The sequence below is a fragment of the Cylas formicarius genome, unplaced genomic scaffold, assembly GCF_029955315.1.
Source record: "Cylas formicarius isolate icCylForm1 unplaced genomic scaffold, icCylForm1.1 PGA_scaffold_2__14_contigs__length_35257938, whole genome shotgun sequence".
In the NCBI taxonomy this organism is placed as follows: Eukaryota; Metazoa; Arthropoda; class Insecta; order Coleoptera; family Brentidae; genus Cylas; species Cylas formicarius.
This window is the reverse complement of record NW_026844319.1, coordinates 19255000-19278335: the sequence shown is the minus strand read 5'-3', so window position 1 is coordinate 19278335 and position 23336 is coordinate 19255000. Positions and strand designations below refer to the sequence as shown.

The window sequence follows — 23336 nt, the reverse complement described above, 5'->3', positions numbered from 1 at the left end:
CGTTCCGTCAGAATAGATCATGTCGGTATCAAAAACCAAACAAGCGAAAAGAAATGGAAATATCGCAAGTAAACGCTCAACAAGTCAAACGAAAAATCGGTTTTCACAATGCATGTGTAAAATATGATAAAAATAGAAAAAACAGAAGGCTAAAAAGTTTTCAGAGAAAAACAAGTCTTCTTCTAGTGAAGAAGAAGACAAAGAGTGTACTGTATTGTCATTATTTGAAGGCTGGATTCAGCTCTTGCGCTGCCGCTGAAGATGAAGACGAAGAAGCGGTTTTTATTCGCGAAACATGCAAGGATTAAATCTTTTGTATTGAGGTCCATTATGCCTTCATGCGGATGCCGTTGTACCTTCATATGAAGGCAAAATGGACCAAATGTAGTTCTATAATTTATTGTTTTAAATAAACTCTGCTTGTTTATTTTCTTTTATGTTTAATATGATACTGAAAGGAATTATACTATGTTACACATATATATGTTTGGTTTGTCAAAAGTGTTGTTCATCTTTTTTTATCCTGGCCATAGCTTTAAGTGTACCATTTTGCCTTCTGTTCTCCTATTTGTACTGTAGTTGTGTATAATTAATAACATGTGCAAATGGAGGATGAGTTAGAGACTATGTGCAACTTGTAAACCTATATTCAATTTACTTGTGAAATATTGGTTGAAATACAATGAAAATAACAAAATATTTTGTGTGAAGAACAATATCTGGTTATGAGATGTTAAATTTCACGTTTAACATTTTTTTTAAATAACAGTTCAAATAATTATGAATACATTTCTTAATCCTCAAAATTCCCAACAGCAACACTAAGAGAAAAAACGCTGCACAATTAAAAGAAATGATTTTATCGAAATTAAATTTGTTGCTGCTTTATTGGTGTTTTTTAATAAATCAGTAAGACGTTATATGATTCTATAATATATTCTTAAAACTAACATGTGCATGAAAATTTGTATTATTTATTCTTATTAAAACGAAAGTCTTGTCTACATCTTAATTGAAAAGAAAACCATTGAAATTATAATGACAGATAATAAAATAAGCATCACAAAATATTACTTTAAATGTTTAAAAAAACAATTTAAAAGAAGAGGCCATCATTTTTTTCTTCTGGTAGCGCTATAGTTGAGTAAAAAGATCTATTTTTTAGTTATTTTTTACAACTCACTACTATTCATTGGTTTTCAAATAAGTTTCTTATAAAATAAAATGTTTTCATTGGAACTAAATTCGCCCCAAGTTTAAATAAATTAATAATATCATATATATTTACCGTTTAGTGAAAGATTCACACTTAAAAAAAAAATAAAACCACCTTTTTAAATCCTTTAGCTTAAAATTAAAAGAACAATGTTTTTTAAAACATAACTTTTACTTAGGTTTTAGTAATCAAAAGGAAGAAAAACATTCAGAATGTTTAGGTATGATCTTTCACCCATTATAATTTTTATACCATCCATACAACATATATGCTACAGTGCTTGTTTGCTTATCTCCAACAATTTAGAAAATGAGCTACTTTTAAAACCAACAAGAAAAAGGTACAAACACATGGGGACAGTGAAAATGCAAACGGCGGTTACTGCTTAACAACACAAGTGCTAAAGTTTACCCTGATGAAGTTAATAAAACTTTGATTAGTATTAAAACTAACGCTCATGACTGACCGGGGGTTTTCCGGACGGTTGAAAGCAAGTTGAAGTTATACCCGTCCAAAGAAAGAGTGTCCAAGTGGCATTAACGGTTTTAGACCAATTAATTTGTTGTCAACCGTCGCAAAGGATATTAAAAAAATTGCAGCTAAACAACTTCGTCTACCTACCTAAACTGGAATTCTTTGGGGTAAAAGGTACTGCTCTTTCATTAAAAAAAAATTCTTGGTCAGAGATACCAAAGAGTACTTATAGGAAATAGTTATTCAAATGCCATTGATCTGGAAAGGAGTGTCCCCAGGGGAGTATTCTGGGACCTATTCTCAGTTATATTTATCTTTTGTTGCTAGTGAAGCTTTAGATACCTCTACTAAAATAAATTTAGATCTAAAAATAATTTCGGAGGTATCTGCGACCTCGTATTGAATATTAACAAAACGCAGGTGTTTTTATTTGAAAATAAAAGGGAAGATATTATAAAAGACGCATCTTTTAAGAATACGCTAAATAATGAGACGGGTGTAAAAATTTTGTATTATGGTTTGACGGTGACTTGCGGTTTTCTAAGCATGTTGGCTCGGTGTTACAAAAATCCTTCTAGAAGTTGAGGGCATTGTACATTCATAAACGTTTTCTCAGTAAAGAAGTGAACTTAAACTCTGATATGTTAGTTTTATCCCATATCGCTTATTGAGTATCGTCTATTGGCCAGCTATACTTAATCGAGATAAGGAGACTCCAACGACTTCAAAATGCTTGTATTCGTTTTAGTTAAAATCTCGAAAGTGTGACCATATTTCACAGTGTCTCTCTGATTCGGGTTGGCTCAAGCTGGACGACCGATATAAAGTTCAGTTAGCCAGTCTTGTTTTTTTTACTTTGCAGTGAAAATGATATTCATAATCGAGACATCCGTCATTGTTTAAGATATTACGTTCCTAGGCACACTTGGGTAATTTTTCAGAAATGTTTTAGCTATAACTTAGTTAAATTATTTAATGAAATGCCTTATGCTATAACGTCCCTCCCCACAATAAAGTCCTTCAAAAAAGCATTAATATTGTTTAATAGGCCCGCCAGTATCTAGCAAAAGCGTTTATGATGTGCTCCTACTTCATGTTTTTGCAATGTATATACGGGTGTGGATTTTGTTGACAATTATGGTGTTGGTGCTGTTGTCCTTGTGGTTACATGGAAGAGCGCCAATTGCGAATGTCACCACTCTTGTATTATTATTTATATATAATATTTTGATTTTCAATAAAGACAGGTTATTATTAAAACGTCCATTTGTAATAAGCCAGTAATAACTTGTTTTAAATACAATTCCGTTTAAAACAATTGCGCAATACATTAAATCTAGGAAATAATAAAATCGTTGATGTTTTAAAGTGACTAAACTAACATTTTATAAATAAATCATTAAAAAAATATTTACAAACATACATAAAATGTTTTATTTTGATCAGTTAAATTGTAGAAAAGAGTTGATTTATTACAAGTGTGTTTATTATTTTTCTGAGTGAACGGATATTTCAAAGCATTCTGACGTCGCCTCACATAGATCAAAATATTAATTAAAATATTAATAAATAATATTATTATAGGAAATATTCGTTATCTGTTCTTCATATATCAAGAAGCCCATCTGGTAGGAACTACACTGGCAAGCAATCAAAAAATTTCAAACAGTTCGAAAAACAAAGTTTATCACCGAACCATCCGGCTAGTACGCAGGGAATTATTTGCTTTCCGACAAGTGCGGATGGATATATTTGTCATCTGGCAGTTATTGTCAGCGTGGTTTTGACTTTTATGAAATAACGTAACTTCAGCATAATTAAAGATATCTTAATCAACAACCAAGGGGATAATCGATTTTTGGTGTCCGCAAGTTTATGGAATAGGACAGCTCATTCTGTCTGTAATGTTATCGAATATAGTGTTAGAACAAGGCATCGTGCTAGCGGATTGTCTTGTCAAAGGCTGGCTAGAGAGCCGCTGTTGCACCGACGTCATCGAATAGCAAGATTAGCTTATACTGGAATCATTATGAATGCAGCAAGGTACTGTTTTCCGATTAATCCCGTTTTTGCCTCACTGGATCAGATGGACATCGCAGAGTATAGAGGTGACTCGGAGAAAGATATACGGCAGGTTGTATTGGTGAAAGAGTTCCACATGGTGGTGGTTCGGCTATGGTTTGGGCGGGAATCAGTTCGGAAGCACGCACAGAGTTGGGCTTTGCACAATGACGGTCCTCTGGCTCAAAGGACATTACGGAACATTTTTATGCACGTTAATTACGCGGTTTGATTGGCCAGCACTCAGTGCAGACATGAATCCCATCGAACATGTGTGGGATGAGATGGGACGACGTATTCGAAGACATACATCAGCTCCAAGAAGTGCCCAAGAGCTGAGAGAGTTGCTAATGCAGGAATGGAACAACGTCGACCAGAACTTAATTCGTAACTTAACTCAAAGCATGCCTCGTCTATTACAAGCAGTCATAAATGCAAGAGGAGAGAATATACGTTATTAATTTTCTGGTTTTCTTAATGTTGTTACTTGTTTCTTTAGTTACAAATAAAAATGAATGGGGCTTCGTTTATAATAGACTTTTTATTTTCTGTTTTTAGTTCAGTTAACCAAATAGTGCAGAGTAGATATTTTACCACCTACTAGTTCTACGATTCCTTTATACACTTTTTTCTAAAAAAAAATTGTAATTTCTTGAGTGACCAAAATTTTTTGCTCGTCAGTGTAATAATAAAAATGATTACTTTATAAATAAATTGCTAGCCCGCTGGATCCATCTGTTCTTCCCCGAGCGACAATACAAAACAATAATTTCGTCATAAATTGTCCGCAGGGGGAGGGATTTATATTGAAACGGGCTTCCGGGAGGATTCGTTTTGTTTGGAAAATTGTGAAACAAAGCCGCGGGAACTGTCCGGTGGAAACGGTCATTTTTCACTGGGTTATAGCAGCGGTGACTCACAACGGCCTCCAGATAAATAACGTTGCGTGGGCCGATAAAGTTTTGATGAGTACCATTACCGCCTGCTGAAAACTTTCCTCGTTACGTACTGGAACGAAAAAATACGTATTTGTTATATCTATAGGTGCACGTACGCGGTTTGAAAGTTTTCCAGTTAACTGGTGGAATAATGATAAAGAAAATCCGCTTCGGAAATGATTAGATAAAATTGGGACCGTAAATACTGTAAAATTGATGCACCTAAGGCTTCTATGACGTTTTCGTACTGAAAGGAATAAAGTTTGTGCACATTCCCCTAAATTTCATGCACTAACATCGATCTGCACACTCTATCCTCATTTTTGTCAGGAAAATTAATGGTATCTAAGCATGTATCGACAAAATATAGTCGAAACAACACTACATCCAAGCTGGAAACTGCTGAATCGACGACTTGTCATCGGCCATGTTGATTACTTAATACATAATATGCAGCAATATACTATATAGCTAGTTAACTATTTGACTGATAAGTATATTGCGACGGAATTTTGTCATTTGAAGACGTAACGAATGCATAGAAATTGTTAAATAAAAAAAAAGACGCATTTAAACACTATTGCGCTACCCATTCCTTGATGAGCCTTCTCTACGCTCTGCTAACTATATATACCTTACTATTTTATTTTAGTGGCTAGTGCCTCCAGAAATTTTTATAACCATGTAACATAAAATAAATTTAAAGTCCTCGATATACAAAGAGCATACGGAAATTTAAAGGTATTATTTCCAAGTCGTCAATTACTTTCGAGAAAACTAAAAACTACCATTATCTGACTCTGTAGTATTGAGCCAGTTTCATTTTAGTGACGTAGTTTATGGACCATAAAGACTGAATTCAAAAATCTTGTGTACATAGCATACGCCGCAGGTTGCCAATACTACATTAGTTACAGCAAACTAAATGGTTATCTATGGAAAATGGACGTCAATTGCATTCTGCGGTTTTGTTCCACGGTATTATATATGTTTGTCTCTCTTATCTAGTAAATAAGATTAAATACAGAACTGACGTTCATAATGTGAACTTAAGATTTCAAGGTTACATCAATTTACATAAAGAGGTAACAATATGTTTATCGATTAGTTTTAACACTCAGTACATAGTTAAAAGCAAATAGATTTGGGAGAGCCAATAATCCTAATCCTCGAAACAGTTGACGACGAAAGAAATGCCGATCGTTCCAGGCATTGTTCTAAGGATTCGCTTCTCCAATTCAAAATTCTACGTCAAACTGTGATGCTTTTTTTTATAAATTTGAGGTATTTGCAGTTATCATTTACGTTACGTTGTCATACCTGCAGTCATCTTTTATGTTAACAGGGTTGGCTTTGGAGGTACCACTTAATAATTCAAAGTTGTTACTATGGGAGGCAGAAACAGCATCGGTGGGGAAAAGAGACAGGCAACTGCCAACGGAAAGTGGGCAAGGTCATTAATAAATGGAAATAAAAGAGGTCCTAACAAGCTCCCTTGAGTAACCCTATTTAGAACTGCCCTAGATTCTGAAATACATCTCCGTCCCTGAGATTTACTACACTCTAAAAAATTTGAACTATTTAAATCCATTTCCAGCAATACCAAAACTAAACAATTTGTTATTGACTGTCTCCATATTTTCTAGTATTTCACTGTCATTTTTAGCGCTCTCGAGTTTCAGTTATTAATGAGCGTCTCTGCTATGCAAAAATACTTCTGGCATGCAGAACAGAAACGTATGGCCACGTAATTTCGTTTGACGGCTGCCAGAAGCTTTAACGCCACACTTGCTCATAATAAGTAATGCTCGCTTTTAAGCTGGGAAACCATTCAAATAATGAGCGTAAATATCGTCGCCCTGAATATTCTCGCCCGTTTTACATAGAGCGCGTTTTCTCCGTCAGAGAAAAGGGAAGTATAGTGAGAATGAGGAAAATTTTCCATACATTTCAATACGTGGAGCCATATATAACGCTGCAAACGTTATCTGTTAACTCGGAGCCTTGCGAGACTATTTAATTTATGGGGCAAAAAGGATTGGGACTTTCTGAAATTACACTTCGGTTTGAACCTGTTGGGCCGAGAGCCGACTACTTATAGCTCCAATTTAAAATATTTTTATAAATATTTTTGTCAAGTTTATTATGTACAGTAAGTTAGCATTATAAATGCGGAACTTCAAAATATTGAACTGCGGTGGCTTTTACTTGATGAAAATCCATTTTTCAAAATGGATAAGAACTACCATTGTTTTTAATTGTTCGTGTTCTGTATTAGGTTTCGGATAAATAGAGTTTACTGTTGTCTGGATATGTTTTTTATTTATAATTTTACCTATAATGGACGGATTGTAGCCGTTGTTGAGTGCAATTTGTTTAATGATATTAAGTTCTTTGTTGTAATTTTCTGTTGAGAGTGCCGTATTACGAAGTCTGTGTATAAAAGAGTGAAATGCAGCCATTTTGTGTGTATAAGGCTGATTTGAGCTGTTATGTATGACTGTGTCCGTGTGTGAAGGTTTATGATAAATTGAAAAATTTAATTTGTTTTGCGCTTTCGTAATAGTCAAGTCTAAAAAATTAATAGAGTTATCCTGTTCAATCTCGATAGTGAATTTTATACGATTATGGAATGAGTTAGTGTAATTTAAAAAAGAATTCAATTGTCTGTCCGTTCCAACAAAGCAAGCAAAGACATCGTCCACATATCTATACCACCATAAAAAACTTTTACTTCAAGGATGTTCTAGTATGATATTTTCCAAATTATCCATAAAAATCTCGGCTAACAAAGGACTAAGTGGGTTTCCCATAATCAAGCCTTCTTTAGAGATAAATCTGTCCATTAAATTCAAAATAATTTTGATCTAAAGATACTATTAAGCAAGCTAGTGAATGCTGTGTCACCTTTGGGTTAACCTGTTTCCGGGTTATGGTGAAATCTACTAAATCTACCACATCCATAGGTGGAATACTGGGAAATAAGTTTTGTACATCAAAAGACAATAGTGCTGCATTGAAGGGATTTTGATATCTTTAATTTTGTTGATAAATTCAAAAGATTTACACACGGACACAGTCATACATAACAGCTCAAATCACCCTTATACACACAAAATGACTGCATTCCACTTTTTACACACAGACTTCTTAATACGCCACTCTCAACAGAAAATTACAACAAAGAACTCAATATCATTAAACAAATTGCATTGAACAACGGCTACAATCAGTCCATTATAGATAAAATTATAAATAAAAAACAAATCCAGACAACAGTACACTCTATTTATTCGAAACCTAATACACTAACTAACAACTAAAAACAATTACATACATAGGAGAACCTAGCGAAAAAGTTTCAAAACATTTATCAAAGTGTGGTCTAAAAATAGCTTTCAGAACTAACAAAACAATAGGAACGTTTTTAAAAAACAATTAGACGGAATTTTCAAAATCCCAAAAATCAGGTGTCAACAGGTTGAAATGCAGATCTTGTCCTAAAATTTATATTGGACAACCAGGTAGATCCTTCAAGTATCGCATTAAAGAACATAAAAGAGCGTTTAAAAACAATAGCCTAAATTCTAATTATGCTACACACTTAAACACAGAAAAACACATTTTTGACAACAATTTTGATATTTTACATACAGCCACAAAAAGTAGAAAATTAAATTTATTGGAAGTCATTGAGATTAACGAAATGAGACATTTCAAATGTATTGCTTAACGATCAATTAGATTTAAATACTTCTCCTTTATTGTTCTTAAATTCTCACAACATTAATTAAGGTTTTATGGTCATTTTTCGATATATATAGTAGCAGGTAGTTTGTAAATATTACATTTACATTACATACATTACAATACATATAGCACGGTGTTGTCGAAACAATTGTCATGTAAAAATATATAATTTCATGAAAATCTGAACTTTTAGAACTTCAAAATAATTTCAGCGGTTTTTTTTTAATTTTAAGGTTTCTCTCTGAATGTTATTATTAAACAAGAACAAAATATTCAATCAATATTACAATTTGTTTCAGGTTAAAGTGGTAAGTTCTTCACTCTCATCTCGTTTAAGCTTATTCTTTTAAAGTTTTATTTATATTTATTTATTTTGAGTGTGGTTTATGTATTTTTTTAAATAAGCATACTGTATAAATAAGTTTGATACTCCATAAGTCAATGCTTGCAAGAGAATGAACATATAAATATTTGCAAAAAAAACTTAGGTGGCGCTGAAAAAAATCAGTCACACGCAACTGCAATAAAACTGAAATAGCATATTATGCAACAAGTGTGGTAAACGGTATTCGAGTCACGTGTTTGTTTGGTACGAGCGGAGGGCAGCGGGCCAAGTAATTAATAAATGAGTGACTCAAAAATTTTCCTAAAGTTTTGCATAGTATACTTTTTCTACCACCGTTAGTTTTTAGAAAACAACACGAATACATTCACTGACATGAGTGTCAAAATTGACAAATATAAATATTCAAACCGTGTGGTAAAATCTCCGAAAACATCCGATTGTTCCTAGAAAAATAGTTTTTCTACTCCCGTCTGTAAAATACCTAATTACCCACCGATCTAGCGTGCGGGAGGCGTCACTTTACCGCCTCAGTTTCGTTTCCCACGGATCCGAGCCACTTCGGACATTTCCGGGATTTTACCGCACGGATTTGGGAGCAATCGGATGTTTTCGGAGATATTTCCCATGCTTTGAATTTTGACGTTTGTCAATTCTGACGGTCATGTCAGTGAATTTATTCGTGTTTTGCGAAAATGTACCCAAAAACTAACGGTCGTAGAAAAAGTATAGTATGCAACACGTTCGGTAAACTTTTTAACTCACTCGTTTATTAAAAACTCGTGAGTCAAATGCCGTTTACCGCACTTGTTGCATAATATACTATTACCGGTTTGCGCGAGACAGCTTTGGAGATCTTTACACCTGGGTTACTGAAACTTTTTTGACGAAATATACGTAATGAGCAAGTAACCAAACTACTTAAACTCGCAAAGACTTTAACCGTATATGAGTTTGGTGCATATTATCTTAAAATAATATAGGTAATGCTTTTATTTAGTATATCGGGTTTGTCTCGTTTCCAATTTATAGGGAAAATATAGGGCACACGTATCTCGATGATCCTCCAGAATTTTTCCATTTTTCCAACAAGAACCCGAAAATATTCGTTTGATAATTAACAATAACGTAATTATATTTAATTTTCTGTTATAATTTGTTATTACCGGAAAGCAACGTTGTGATTTTTTATGTTTCTGCTATTTTTTTTTTTTTTGAGTTTTAGTCTTGCGAAATATAATAAGCAATTTTTACTAGAACTTTATCTTTTTTAGTTACTTTTTTATGTTTCATTAATTTGATGAACGCTATACGGAACGAGATTTATTAACTTAAATTAAATAGATAATAGCAATTTTAGTGTAAAGTAGCAAAAAGCGCCGAAACTTGAAAAAAACAACCGTTGGTTCCTTAATGTCCATCTAAGTTGAAGGGAAATTACTTTTACTCTGTGACATGGGAAGCAACCTTTGTGGTTCGCCCGAACAACTAAGAAGAATAAACGTAAGAGACTCAAAGATACAAAGATATGTAGACCACATTGTCCTTTGCACTATGTTCATTCTCAAGGCTTATCTGAGTGACATAATAGTATACTCTGTGTCTGTAGTCTGGTAGCAGCATATTCTCTGACCCGTCCAAGTATAACCAAGTTTGTAAATTCCTTAAATCTTCTTTATTCTTGAATGGTGATGGACACCTTCCAAAAATATAATTTATCTCAAAAAAATAAATTAAACCCAAAATATACACATTTTACACATACAAATTCAACAAATATAAAAAAAAAATAATAGTCACCTATTTTGCAACTTCCATGTAGAAAAATCACGCTTTACATTAATCAACCATGCAGTGTTCTTTCCCATTTGTCTGCCACTTGCAACTGTGATTAATGGTTCGCTTTTGTCAGACATTCTAGGTAAAAGTAAACACTGTAACCTGCCCTCCCACTCCAACTCCATTCGCTCTATTAAGTTTCACCAGACAGGGTTCCTTTTCCACTTGAAAAATGGCGTCCAGCTTGTAATTTACCTCCGTCTTTGTCCCAGTTTCTCGCAAATGGATCCGGACAAGTCCACTCGGTTTCCGCATCATCTCATGTTGTTTGCCAGGCGATTCCGCGAGGAGTGGAGTTTTTCCAAGTTCGGAAAAACGACAGAAAATGACCGAAGTTGTTTTTAATTGTAATAATATGAAAAATTACAAATACTTACCGTTTCACAAACTTGAAGACAATATTTAACATTTCTTTTTACCGAAAGTATTAAATTTAAAAATTACATTTTTATTCTAACAGTATGTTAAAATATATCTTATTATTAGTAAACTTTTTTACATTCACGTTTCGCAAAAACTAATGTGAACCCTAGATAGTCCCTAAAGGGTTTTGCATTGAAGTAGCATTTAAGAAATCGCCTAATAATTCGGAAATAGACTACATCCAAAGATGTCGTAACTTGTAATTAAGTAAATTGGAAATAAATATTTGAACCCATAATTGCGAAAATCCAATTGGTCCAACTTTAATAATTTCAGTGGTTAGGATTAAATCTGCTACAACATTTTTTATATATTAAGAGCATTTTTTAACGTCCGTAATGATTTTTTGTCGTCATTCTGTCATCCGTGAAGGATAAACAGTTGTTACAAAGGCTGAAACAATTAAATTCCAATGTTGCGGCATACAAAATCAGTGTCGGAGAATTTTTGGTATTATTTATACATTCGCCTGGCGACAACGTTTTTCGCAACCTTTCATTTAATTGTCGTTTTGGAAAAATGAGGCAAATTCGACCACATTTTGTTTAAAAAAAAACACAGGGAAGCTAGAAGATAATTTACTTTTTACAAAACTTCTGGATTCCTCCTGCGTCGGTTTTTGCTGAGTCGAAATTGCTGACGTTTCGCCAATCATCCTGTTGGCTTCTTCAGAGCTGGACTGAAACTGGCTCGCATTTTACTCTGTACCTGCTTCTATATTGTTTGAGGGGGACGCTAATGAGGGGTATAAACCCCATCTCGGATGACTGATTCCCAAATTGGTGACAGGTAGACACTTGAGTCGCTGTTAAGATTGTTAGATTTCTATAGACTCTCGGATTTTTCTTTGGTAGAAGAACTGATTACATGCATAAATTTTATGCCCGGTTTCATGAGTGTGTTCGACAACAGCTGATGAGTTTATTTGTCTTAGTCGTGAGGCTCTTTCGTGTTCTTTGAGCCTAGTTGATATTTTTCGTCCGGTCTCTCCAATGTATTCTTTGCCGCATATGCATGGAATGCTATAAACTCCTGGCGTCTCAAATGGAATTTTGTCTTTGACAGACCGCAGATGTTGAGAGATTTTCGGGCAAGTGGTAAATCTGGTTTTGACGTTATACTTCTTTAGAACTTTTGATATGTGGTCAGTGATGTTTTGAATGTAAGGAAGGTTCACAGTGGCAAGTGTAGGATTGCTTTCGGCCTCATTGCTATTGGAAGGTTGTGGTGAAGTGTATTTTTTAATGGAACGCTTAATATCATTAATGTGGAAATTATTAGAGAGAAGAGCAGAGGTACGGTGTTTTAATTCTGTTTTCAGTGACTCGGGCCGGGATAGTTTTTGGGCTCTGTAAATAAGAGAGTTGATAACCGATGATTTTTGGATCGGATGGTGATGTGACCATGCATTAAGGTATCGGTCTGTAAACATAATGACGCAATGTTAGGTCTGATTTTCTATTGATAAGAATATCTAAGGATGGCAGGTTATTATTAGCTTCCAACTCAATGGTAAAACGTATGTTAGGGTGTATCGAGTTTAAATGTCTAAGGACATCGACTAGGGTTTCTTGACCATGAGGCCAAATAACAAAAGTATCATCGACGTAGCGTTTCCATAATTTTGGTTTTAGATGAAAGGTGTCGAGAGCTTTCTTCTCAAAGGCTTCCATAAATATAGAAGATAATTTAGTTGCTGATGTTTTATTTTTAACTTGCTGTACCTTAGGAAATAGCAAAAAAATGTTGCATATTTGGTGAGAAGCACCAATTATATTGGAATACATTTTGAATTTAACATAGTTGATTTTGACGTTTTTAGGGAAGAAATTGGTATTAAAACCATCAATCAATCAGTGATTGTAAGCGGAAGAATAAACCAATACATTTAATGGGATCACGATAATCCACCCATGTTGAAATATCCATTCATTAGTGGGGGAGTTTTAACTTTATTTATGTTGACTGTCAGTTGGCATTGTATGAATAATTTCTCTTATTTATTTGCAGTAATTATATATGTTATAATAATAACAAACGGGAGGGGAACAAGAACTTCTCGTCCCTAATTTATTGAGCTGGGTTTTATGGATTTGAGTATGAAATGTTAGGTTTTTTTTATGAAGATACTTTGGTTTGGGCTTGGCATACTTGGTTGGTAATTTTAATTATTTTATAAATGCAGTATTTTCTGTTGAACATTTTCAAGCATTACACGTTTTGCAGTTTATAAGTCGCAATCTGAAGTATTCCATAAAATAAAAGCTCAAACACAATTTGTGGACTTTTTGTATTCCTCGTTTATTAGAGACACTCAATAACGGCAGTGATATATTGAGGTAATGTCTATGTGAGAAAAAGGATTTTAAAATACAATACGCCTTTTTTAAACAGGTAAATATGAATGTATTACACTTTAGACCCAAATTTTTGGAGGAATGTTCAAAGTTTATATTATTACTATCCATTGAGGATGTCACAGTATCGCTTACGATTTAGATTCTCAAGAGATTTTTGTTGAACAATTTAGAATTTCTTGAAAATCGGAATTAATTTGTATTGGTCAACACCGCCTCCTGGAGAAAAATAATTTTTTCAGACGCACATATTTTAATCTCCTCTTAGGTCACCTTCTGCCATAATATTCTTAAACTGGGACATCCATTCGTAATCGATGGTGATCGAGTTCAATCGGGCGAAACGTAAAGCCGTCGTCGAAACGTTTTAAATTCAAATTCGAGGGTTAACCGGAATCGTTTGGGTCTTACTTTGATGGCGGACGGCGGCGCCATTTCCATACAAATTGCGGTCGTCTAATCTATGCCGTTCGACGATAAAATCGACGGTGATTGGGATTAGGCTTGTGTTGTCTATGGTCTGCAGACACGCGCTCTAACACACTCATGTCACCTCCATGAATACACAGTTCGTCACACTTGATGAGTCCGATGAGTAATAACGTATAGGCCAAATGTTTTCAGAGTTTTAATTTCTAATAGCGCTTTTAAGTTTTTATAACATTTCGAAATTCAAAGCCCAAATTAGTTTCATCCTATGTCAATTCATAAAAGAATATTGATGGATAATCCGAGGTCTATTGTTGAAGGCTTTAAATTTTTTTTTGAAAAATCTTGCTCACCGAAATATACTCTTTAGCATATTCTAGTTAATCACTTGTTCACGTAAAAGAATTTCTGAAGAAACTGTTAAGCGGTCTATGAAAAATATGAAATATAAAACGACTTCGGGTTATGACCATATACCACAGTTTTTAGAGCGGGCCTGTAGGCATCGTACTTTTATTTTTAACCTTGCTGCTACATTTGCAGATATCTGGCAATTCGCAAATCCTACCCAATAGACAAAACTAACAAGAATGGGAATATTACAGCCTGTTACAAATTTAGCAAATTTTTCAGAGTTGAGCTCATTGAGATCGTGGACAAAGTAGGACAGGTAAACGACGTCGTATATACCGACTTTTCGAAGACCTTTGACCGGATAGACCATAATTTATAAAATTAACCAAATCTATTGGCAAAATGGTGCAAAAACGCCAAACTTTCATTAAATGTAGCTAAATTATAAAGTTTTACCTTTTTGCGAATCTGGGGTTGTTTTGATCCGAAACTAAACTTTAATAATTTGACCGTTTCTTCAATGCGGAAATGTTGGGCTTTATTACTAGAAACATAATTGAAGCGCTAAAATTACTTAATTTTGTTCTAGTTCAGTCCAGGTTGAAGTTTCTTAAAATTACCCCTATTGAAAATAGATCTCGAGGTGTAAGAGGAGGTTCCCAAATTCGGCATCTCATCTTTAAAAACTCGAAGGGACAAGGCTGGGAAAACACAATAGTGTTTTTTTCTTACTATCAAAATTAAACTCTAAAATCTTATATTTGGGGACAATGTGTTTCATTGACATAGCTTTAGATTTGGGATTTTGCTGTTTCTCTACAAATAAAATTAGTTTTTTTACTTATCATAGTATATATTATTTATATTTAATGTTTGCATTAAATTAAATTGTTATGCTTTGGTTATCACCACAGTCTAAGGGTATAGTTCAAAAGCGTCAAAATTCAACATGAGAACTACAAAATGTGTTTTTAAAGAACAATGTATATTACGCTCCATTTGTGATTATTGGATGTGGACAATAGCAGGAAAAACTTTCACTAAAGTTTTTTTTGGACTAAACGTGTTTTTGGGTTTTGAGAAACGGCACTTCTTTATTTTGTTTATTTGTTCATCACGACTTATACAGAGGATAAGGTGATGTTAAATTTCTTTATGATATTTTTTCAAACGCCTCGTAAAGAGATCGTCACGGCCAAATGTATTCGTGAAATAATTGCTTTCGTATTTATTTTACAAAAACTAGGACAATAGACGCCACTGTAGAATTTCGTTGCAAATGACCAAATCTCCATTATTCCTTGATTTTGGCCAGAATGTCCGGTTCGCGAAATACGAAATAAACTTCGTCTTCCATTTCAACTCTCGTTCCCCCGTAGTCTGGTAAAATAACTTCATCTCCGGGTTTAAGGCAAACAGGAATTTGTTTGCCATTTTCTGTTCTGGTGCCAGGCCCAACAGCAATTACCGTACCTACGACAAGAATCTTAAGGTTTTATTTTGATTAACTGATAGCTGCCAGAGTACAAACTTATAGCCTAAAAAATAAACTGACAATAAATAACATAAGATTTAAACTAAATGCGAAATAAAACACAATATGACGATGATCGACTCTAGTGATCTAAAATATTTTGGTAGATGCAATGTAGCCGCTTCTAACAATAACATATATCTTCTGATTATTTTTGCTTAATACCTTCCTAACTAGTGCGCTTTTCGAAATATTAATTATTTATAATATTTCCTCACAAGAAATTGATATCACTAAAAGTTAAGCTTGGTCGCGAATCCATAGTATATAGAGTCGTTTAAAATTAGTGATCCTTATTTAGTTGAAATAGAGAACATAAGTATTGTTTAAAATTCTGAAAGATACTTCAATATACTCACAAAGCGTCTTTCACGCTGTATGATCGCCAATATTAAGCGGTTTCAGAGAGGTTATAGCAAAAACCCTAGAAACCCTCTGTTTTCTAGTTATTTACATGTGAGATTATTGAGTTGAATACTTTTTCTAATGAAATTTGGACGTGAATTATTAATGTTTTAATGGCAATGGAGAACACTTAACATAAGCAAGAATATAAAATTTTGTGACAATTCATATTAATGCAAAATTCGGTGGCGTCTTAAAAAGGCGTATCTACTGTTGACAATTGGAGCTTTATAAAATAACCGCTAGAGGCGCTAAGATTTAAAATGTCTAGTTTTCTTACAAATATAATCTTTAACAAATTTTTAAATATCTTGCAGGTATTTTATTCTCTCGATCAGCGTTTTGTTGGACCAAAATCACTCTCACTCACTACTATATATGTACTATATATCGTCTCTTTCTGTTTGGAGGTCGTATATTATTATATTAACCAGGATGGTAAAGGAAAACCGATGTCTTAGGGATATGTGTTCATGAAAATCGACTTGACACATTGAATAGCTAAGGTAGAACTTTTTCAATTATGTTTTCGGATATATTACCGCACGGCTTGAATTTTGACGTTTTTCAATTCTGATGGTCATCAAAAACTGACGGTTATAAAAAAAATATAATACGTGACTCAAATACCGTTCACTTTACTTTACTTCGAAGTGTTTTCGGAGCGCGAGCATTGAAGATGTCAAGTGAGATTTTGGCGAAACGTCTGCAGGATTCCAGTCGGAGTTCAACAAGCGAACGGATGATATCCCGGAATATAGTGTCATAATATTTTTCCATCCGTGAATCAATACGTGAAAATTATATATATATATATATATATATATATATATATATATATATATATATATATATATATATATATATATATATATATAATATATATATATATAATATAACAACAGCAAACTTAGCATAAACTTTACTAAACCTATTTTTAAATCTTTTAGTTGCTATAGCAATAAATTACCATCATATAATACTCTTAAGTGTCAACTCCTCAACTCGAATAGCTTTGACATCAAATCTTGTAATTAATTTAATTATCACCACATTAAATATATCACAAATATACTTAACTAAATCTAAATAAATAAATAAAAAACTAAATCGCATTTAATTTACGGAATTTTAGCATGGGGTGGGTTAACAAATAAATATTTAACAACCAGTAATATTTCACATAAATGGATTTTAAAAATTATGTATAAAAAGGGATAGCTGTTATCCAACAACACAATTGTTTAATGAATCGGGTTTGCTCGATGCAAGACAAGTTTATTTTTAAAAAATGGAAGTCCAAATCTCTTTAAATAAAATTCAAATTAGAAATTATGAACATCCTTACTCTACCAGAAACAGAATGAACCAAGGCACTGTCATACTGTAAAACAATAGTACAGAATTTGATCCATTCATCATCCTTTATTTGCTTATGATTATTTTCTAGTTTTTGTACCTACATTTGCTCTGTATGTTTACTAGGTTGAAATTAGTAATCTAAGAGTTATTATTTATTTACTATGGACAAAATCCAAAATTATTAATGTTTTTTCTTTTCTTTTTACAGCATTTCTTTTCTTTTTTTTTGTTTTACCAAAGAATGTCTTCAAGGCTAGTATTTGGAATAATTTCAAGTTGTCCAAGTAGTTTATAGGTTAGTTAATGATATCCTGGGGAAGTATTCAGTATGTATGGTCTTTTTACCACCTGCGAGGTTACTCTTGTAGAATAAAAGTTGTATTTATTGTTTTCCGGGGTATCGAACTTATCTTATAAAATTGTATTTGTATTTTAAGACAATAAATACTATATAATAATAATAATGATATTCTAGCTTGCGGAAAGTGTCATTTTTCTACGTTAGTTTCGTTTCACTCGGATCCGAACCACTTCGGACATTTCCGGGATATTACCGCACGGGTGTGGGCGTAGACGGATGTTTTCGGAGATATTACCGCTCGGCTACAATTTTGACATGTCAAACGTCGCTCCATGTTGATTTGCAAAAATGCCCCAAAAAATAATGGTCTTACAGTATGCAACACGTTTGTGTTGCATGCTGCGCTCGTGACTGAAATGCCGTTTACCACACTTGTTACATAATATATCATTATGGTCTTGGAATGGCCTTCCTTCTACCATTATATTACGCCGTCAAGTAAAATAAAATGTTAAATGTCAACGTTACCTCTCGAAATCCTACTCTTGGGATTCTCGGGCAACACAATCCCACCTTTGGATTCCTTGAGAGGATCTGCGCGCTTTACCAGAATCCTATTGAAAAGCGGGAGAATGCGCCTTAATTTCTGGGCGCTTTTTGGAAGAGTGGCGGCTTGATACGTCATCTTTACCTACGCGGAAATTGAGGATGTTTTGACGGATGATATTTTTTTGACAACACGCTCGTATGACTGACAGGGATTATCGACTGATTTTTTTTTTGAGCGGTTTAAAAAGAAGTTACCTGTCTAACTATAGAAACTTTAATTCTCAATCGATACACCATCCCCAATATTTTTAATATATCTGCATTTCAACTAAAGTAACTAGTTTTTTTTTAAGGAACCGACCAGAGGAAATACCTAATAATATTAACCAGAATCGCATGTGTTACATGATTTTTTTTTGAAAATTCAAGAACCTTTAAAGTTCTGGCATATGTAAAAATAAATAATATAGGGATACAAAACATATAAAACTAAATAACATTCTGCATATTACATTTTTGTGAACCAGGTGTATTTTTAAGAATATTTTTTCATAGATAGGCAAAAGTTGCTCGAAACATTATTTCGCAAATTAATCGAGATTTTCATGATGCAATTTATTGTCGCAATTATAAAAGTTCCATGATCTTGAGTTGCAGTTGCATCAAATTAGAACTTGTTTCAGGAAAGAATTTGCTCCTACTTGGTATTTTTCTTAGTGTCCATTAAAAATTTTTGAACGTTTTGAATTTATTGAAATTGCTTTAGAAAAATTAAGTTTTAAGAATTAGGGAAGTAAGTTAATTTCTTCGCACTTTATGAACTTCATTTGGGTGGGGTAATTCGGATAATCAACACAGAATGAGGTGACGTAATTTGTTGAAAGTGATATTCAGTAACATATGAAGTTATTCTTTGAAGGTCGGTTATTTTGTACAATCTTGTTTTTGTTTGTGGATAATGTCCGCTTGTAAATAATCATGCAACAATTTGCAGCATTTAGAAGATCTAGCAAGCAAATAAAGCCCAACGTCCGGAAACGAAAACAGTATTTTGGGTTAATTTACTAGACTTCTTCCTTTATTTTGTCCTGAGGCTCATACCACAGAACAAAATGTTTCATAGAATTGGAGTTAACCTTACTTGCTGCTCTCACAACACTCGATAAACGCAGTCGAAGATATACTAATAAATAGATTTATTGCTGATCATTTAATCTCTCAAATTATAGGATCAGTATTCCACAATTATAATCACCGGTTAAGCGACTTCAAACGAAATTACCACGCAACTTGTTGACAAATGGCGAATGCCTTGCAACAGACCGTATTTCGAAAGCAAATAATGACGTAATTATCAAAGTTTGCTTCGAAATAGGTTATTTGCCTTGGGTGTTTGCCAGTGGAGGGAAGGCGGGTGACTTTTGCGAAAACACTGGCTTCAGCGGAATTGCATTTTATTGGGTTAATAATGCTTACTTCTGCAATTTATGCAGTACGTTTAGCTAGAGAACAATAACGTAATAAGGGTTGGTTTTGCATTCTGATAAGGAGAGCATGATTTCTAGAACAGAGAATCAGAGGTCACTACATTTCTAGCACTTTGTGCCCGACGATTAATATATATATATATATATATATATATATATATATATATATATATATATATATATATATATATATATATATATATATATATATATATATATATATATATATATATATATATATATATATATATATATATATATATATATATATTGTATATTTATTTTCATACACAACTTTCTTTACTGTGGAATACTCTGACCTGGCATCGCGCCATAATTATAATCAGAATACCATCCTTATCGCAGAATGTTTTCCAGTAATATAACTGTAATGTCATCAAAGGTACAGGTCGGTATCATTATAGTTTTTATTCCCTGTGATGTTATAGCTATCGCTGCCCTCTTCGAGATTCGCCAATAATTCAATTCTAGAATAATAAAAAATATTCAATATTCATATTGTTTTCTTAAAAGAATACCTCCAGTAATATTTTGATTGTAATGTTGTCATTTAAGCAACTAATAAGAAACGCAAAGAACGCAAGAATAAGCGGTAAAAAGGTCTACTTCAACCAGAAATATAGTGCTTTTACAACCCACAACTTTGCCTATTGTTTATTAATCCAAAACCGCAGCTCCTTATGCCGAGCAGACCGATCAGTCACTTAAAAAATCGTCACTGTCGCTACTGTCGTCACCTAGTTCAATGATCCGCCACTAATCGTTCTCGATAAATATTTTCTTCTTTTATTCCTCGTTTTTCACAGTTAGACTAGATTTGAACTGATATTTTAGCTACCTCTGGCGAATAACGTTTATGGTACTATTACTAAATTTCGGGTTAAATATATAATATAATCTCAAGATTTCATTTCCGTTTTGTTGTACTATCGTATCGATTTTGTAGTCTTTATTGAAATATTTTATTTTTAATAATTTCAGAAGTTATTTTTTCGTGTACCCCTCTTCAAAATATAAATAATTTTTGTACAGAAATTCTTTAATTTCTTCTTTATTTGAAGAAGTATTTGGAATTTGGAATACGAGGCATTATCCAACACAATAACAGTATTTGGCGATAGTTTTGGCAACAGTTTATTTTGAAACCAGTTCTCAAATATTTCAGCAGCCATGTTTGCATGGTAATCCACAGTTGAATCTTTGACGTTTTATTTTTTATACTTATCAAAGTTTGACTTTGAAATTCGGCGATACGCGAAAGACGCCTTATGCAGGGTGCACAATATCATTACATCGATTTTGTAAAAGTTCCATAGTGGTCCGCAGGAACACCATAAAAAACGATGCCTCTCTCTAGGACAAGGAACGACAAAGCGGCTTCTTTTTGAAATTCAATGCTGCTTCGCGCTACCCGCTACGAACTTGCCCCGCCCAGCGACAATTTTTCGAAAGCAATCTTGTTTTTATTGTTGCTCCTACTTCCCCTTCTGCATTTCTTATAAAATTGTAACCATTCAAAACAATTTGTTTAGCATCCGAAGACAAATAGATTCGTTTTTTTATTTGCTGAGGTAGTTTGTCTTATAAATTGTCATTAGGGTCCACTACCATTTCCAGTTCATCTTCAAATTATGACAAAAATTATTATTTTCAAACTTACCTGTAGGATAAATGGAGTACAGGTACTTACCCTTAACCTTGGAACTATCCAGTGAAAACAGCCTCGCAGGGTCAAAGCTCGAGAATCAGGTATGTTCTGTTCATAGATATAAGAAAGTGACCAATTGATTTTGAATGGGATTATCCAACGGTGGTCATTAACATACAATACAACAAGATTATTACCTGTTAATTTGTTTCGGTTACGCAACAAATTTGTGTATAAATTTGTTGGTACCAATCTGTAATTCCAAGATCACTCTGGTTCCCCGAATCCGAAGTAAAATGACCGTAATCATGCCCTGACTTACCCCAAATTTCCTTGTGGAGGATGTGCTGGGTTGAAGGGAATGCGCTGCACGGTTCTACCGGAGGGTTCGACTCTTGAGGGTGTTGCACACTGCTTTTCAAAACAGGTGTTCAAATTTCCGACTCGCAACGCGCAATTCTCGATTCCGGGACGGCCGCTCGCGAAGTGCCGGAGGTAGGTAAAAATGGAGTAACAAAAAATGCATATATAAAAGAAGAAAAGGTTTCCCGGGAATAAAGGAGGGAGAACAAGACAGAGTATACAGTTGTCAAGGCATGTATATACGCACAAAATAATAATAATTAAACTATATCCCGAAACCCAAAGCACTTCCTAAAGTGAATGAATACCACCCAACGTAAACAAAAAAATCATTCGTAAAGTTCGTAAAAGTAAGATAAAAAAGAAAAGAAATACAAAAGTAAATGGAGACAAAACACCTGTAGTTTCGGAATTTAAATTCAGGTAAAATTGTGGTCCGCAATAGAAAAGAATTTTATACCTACCTGTGTTTAATATTGTTTGGTTTGGTATACTACTTATGCAAATTATGCAAAATATGTATTTTATTTTAGATTTAAACATAAATACATCCATAAATAAATAAATATTGTTTAGTGTCTTTCCTAACAAAACCTCAAATAATTAAATTCTAAGCAAAGTGCGGACCTGTTCGGCCATATTTCGTTCTTACAGCTTGCCCGGGTCTTTCCTTAATTCGTATCAGTTAGTCACTTTCTTATATCTATGAACAGACTTTACTGTAAAATACTTAAAACGTCAAAACAATAAATGCACTATATTTTGTATATCAGATTTTGCAGTTGAGCCATTTCTTTTTACATTAGCGCGAGTATTTATACCTTCCTTCCGTTTCTGTTCGGTACGATTTATTTGGTAAGTTCGGAGTTAATCACGCGATGTAAAATTAATGGGCATCAAATAAGGACAAATTACTTGGTTCTAACTGAACATCATTTGCCGTGTTTTCCCTCGGAAAGTTTTCCTATTGAGCTAAGTCAACAGCAAGTAGTTCAATCCGAGACAAATGTGCCGCGGTAATCTATTAAATCGGCAATCTACGAGTTCTCCAAGATTCCCACAATGTCAATTTCTCTTAAGTAGAAACTTTAATTCGAACTTCCCCGAATCATAATATATTGACGAGTCGTTAATATTGACGGTGTCTCTATTTTCGTTCCAAATAGTTTCTAGTTATAGAGACGCCTTGCTTATGCTGGTAATAGCATTGGATATCCAATCTGAGCATGCCTTGCCAATATGGCCACTGATAATTCGTCAATTCGACAGTCTTTAGTCTAAATGTATTTTTTGCGCTAAATTTTCACTGTTAAAACGAGTGGAGTTCCCTCTAATAGACCCGATCGCGATTTTGTTGCAAATTTTATTTAGATGGAGACGGGTGTAGCGGATATTCTTTTCTTATACGTTAATAGTAATGAGAGATAAGAGTAAATTGAAATTATTTTATATTATTTCTCAATTTGTTTGCTTTTTTTGGGA

General features: G+C 33.6%; 2 protein-coding genes across 6 annotated transcripts in view; one reads left to right on the top strand and one right to left on the bottom strand.

Annotated features, from left to right (window-relative positions):
* Positions 1–23336, top strand: part of LOC132697885 (kazrin) — an 85930-nt gene that overhangs the window by 5496 nt on the left and 57098 nt on the right. The window lies entirely within an intron of this gene.
* On the bottom strand, positions 15225–18867 carry LOC132698511 (10 kDa heat shock protein, mitochondrial-like). Its single transcript, XM_060664629.1, has 2 exons — positions 18315–18867; positions 15225–15657 (listed from the first exon to the last, which is right to left on the bottom strand). The coding sequence occupies exons 1-2, from the start codon at positions 18469–18471 to the stop codon at positions 15479–15481; spliced, it is 336 nt and encodes a 111-aa protein (XP_060520612.1). The 5' UTR covers positions 18472–18867; the 3' UTR covers positions 15225–15478.

Coding starts and splice junctions, on each gene's coding strand:
- LOC132698511 (XM_060664629.1), bottom strand. CDS start 18,471: ATGACGTATCAAGCCGCCACTCTTCCAAAAAGCGCCCAGAAATTAAGG. Junction 15,658..18,314: donor CAAGAGTAGGATTTCGAGAG/GTAACGTTGACA, acceptor TTCTTGTCGTAG/GTACGGTAATTGCTGTTGGG.